Source organism: Galeopterus variegatus, unplaced genomic scaffold, assembly GCF_000696425.1.
Source record: "Galeopterus variegatus unplaced genomic scaffold, G_variegatus-3.0.2 Scaffold2843, whole genome shotgun sequence".
Taxonomy (NCBI): domain Eukaryota; kingdom Metazoa; phylum Chordata; class Mammalia; order Dermoptera; family Cynocephalidae; genus Galeopterus; species Galeopterus variegatus.
This window is the reverse complement of record NW_007728954.1, coordinates 86,587-88,150: the sequence shown is the minus strand read 5'-3', so window position 1 is coordinate 88,150 and position 1,564 is coordinate 86,587. Positions and strand designations below refer to the sequence as shown.

The following is a 1,564-nucleotide window of genomic DNA, read 5'->3' as shown; positions in this document are numbered from 1 at the left end:
TGTCCTCTTCATCTTCTTTCAATAATGTTTTACAGTTTTCAGTATACAAGTCTTTCACCTCCTCGGTTAAATTTAGTCCTACATATTTTATTTTATTTTTTATGCTATTGTAAATGGGACTGTTTTCTGCCTACTCTCAACACTTTTATTCATCATCACACTGGAAGTCCAAGTTAAAGCAATTAGTAAAGAAAAAGAAATAAAAAGCATCTAGGTAAGAAAGGAAGAAGTGAAATTGTCTCTGTTTACTGATAACATCATCTTACATATAGAAAATCCTAAAGACTCCACCAAAAAACTGTTAGAACTGATCAATGAATTCATTAATGTTGCAGGTGATACAATCGAAATACATAAAATCAGTAGCATTTCCATATACTAACAAGGAAATATTTGAAAAAGAAATCAGGGAAACATCTCAAGGAGAGAGGAGGCATCTTTACTTTCTCACAGCGTGTTTTATAAAACTTGTCCCTACTTCGCAAATGCATAAACTTTCCTTCCCAGGAAATATGAGTACATAAAATCCTGTGAGATTTTCAAAGAAAATAACTAAATGTCCAAAGATGACAGAAAATTAATTAAGAAAAAGAAAATTACACTTACCATAGGAAATAGCACATATTCTCTGAGAAAATCTTGAGAATCAAATTGATTATAGTCTCCAAAATCAGCTAGAAGAAAAGAAGGGGGAAGGGTTGCACTTATTATATGAAATTAAAGATGGAATAAAATAGTGTAAACTTATCACCACATTTTTTCTTCCAACTTCATCTTATTTCTGCACTATTATTAAATAAAAACAGGCCAAGATGTGTTTGATACAGTTACTACTTTTACCTAGCAAGATGGTAAATATCAGCATGTGAGCACTACTACACAAGTTTTTAGAAAGAAAAGGAACATTTGAAAGAAATACCTAAAGGCTATTTTAAAAATTTAAACAAGCCTATGTTTATCCATTTGTTAAATATGCATCAATTCATATCTTAAGAATATCTGCCAAGGGGACTTTTTAACTCAAGGTTAGTTTGGAGAACTGAAGAGCCAAACCCATCGGCATCTTTTCATATATTTGTAGCTGGAAATTCCCACTGTAAATCACCCTTGGCAAGCAACCTCAAAAATTTTTACACCTCCTGAACAACTTCACATGTAACAAGACGCCAAAAATTCTGTTGTGTCCTGTTTTCACCCCACAATAGTATGTTTGAGCACATGTAAAATGAACACAGAGGCTGTTGGTTAGCTCAGTTGTTTAGAGCACAGCCTTGTAACACCAAGGTCAAGGGTTCAGTTCCCTGTACCGGCCAGCCACCAAAAAAACACAAAAACAAACAAACAAAAAAACACAGACAGCCTATATCACAAGTACATAAATGTCTAGCTTAATTCATTCATTCTGACAAAAGCAAACCTGCATGAACCTACTTTTGATTTCATGTAAAAGATTTAGTATCAGATAAAAATGGATTCAGGTATCTTTAGTGTCACAGTAGATAGGGAATGAGAGGTTGGACATACACACACGGCCAATGTAAAGAAAGTGCTAAGAAAGTAAACA

The 1,564-nt window shown here is 33.4% G+C and overlaps 1 protein-coding gene across 1 annotated transcript in view; it reads right to left on the bottom strand.

The window, feature by feature from the left end:
• PTPN14 (protein tyrosine phosphatase, non-receptor type 14) overlaps window positions 1-1,564 on the bottom strand; it is a 111,825-nt gene that overhangs the window by 54,392 nt on the left and 55,869 nt on the right. The window contains exon 4 of the mRNA XM_008583162.1: window positions 607-674. Within this exon, the coding sequence (XP_008581384.1) occupies window positions 607-674 (68 nt within the window). The remainder of the gene's footprint in view (window positions 1-606; window positions 675-1,564) is intronic.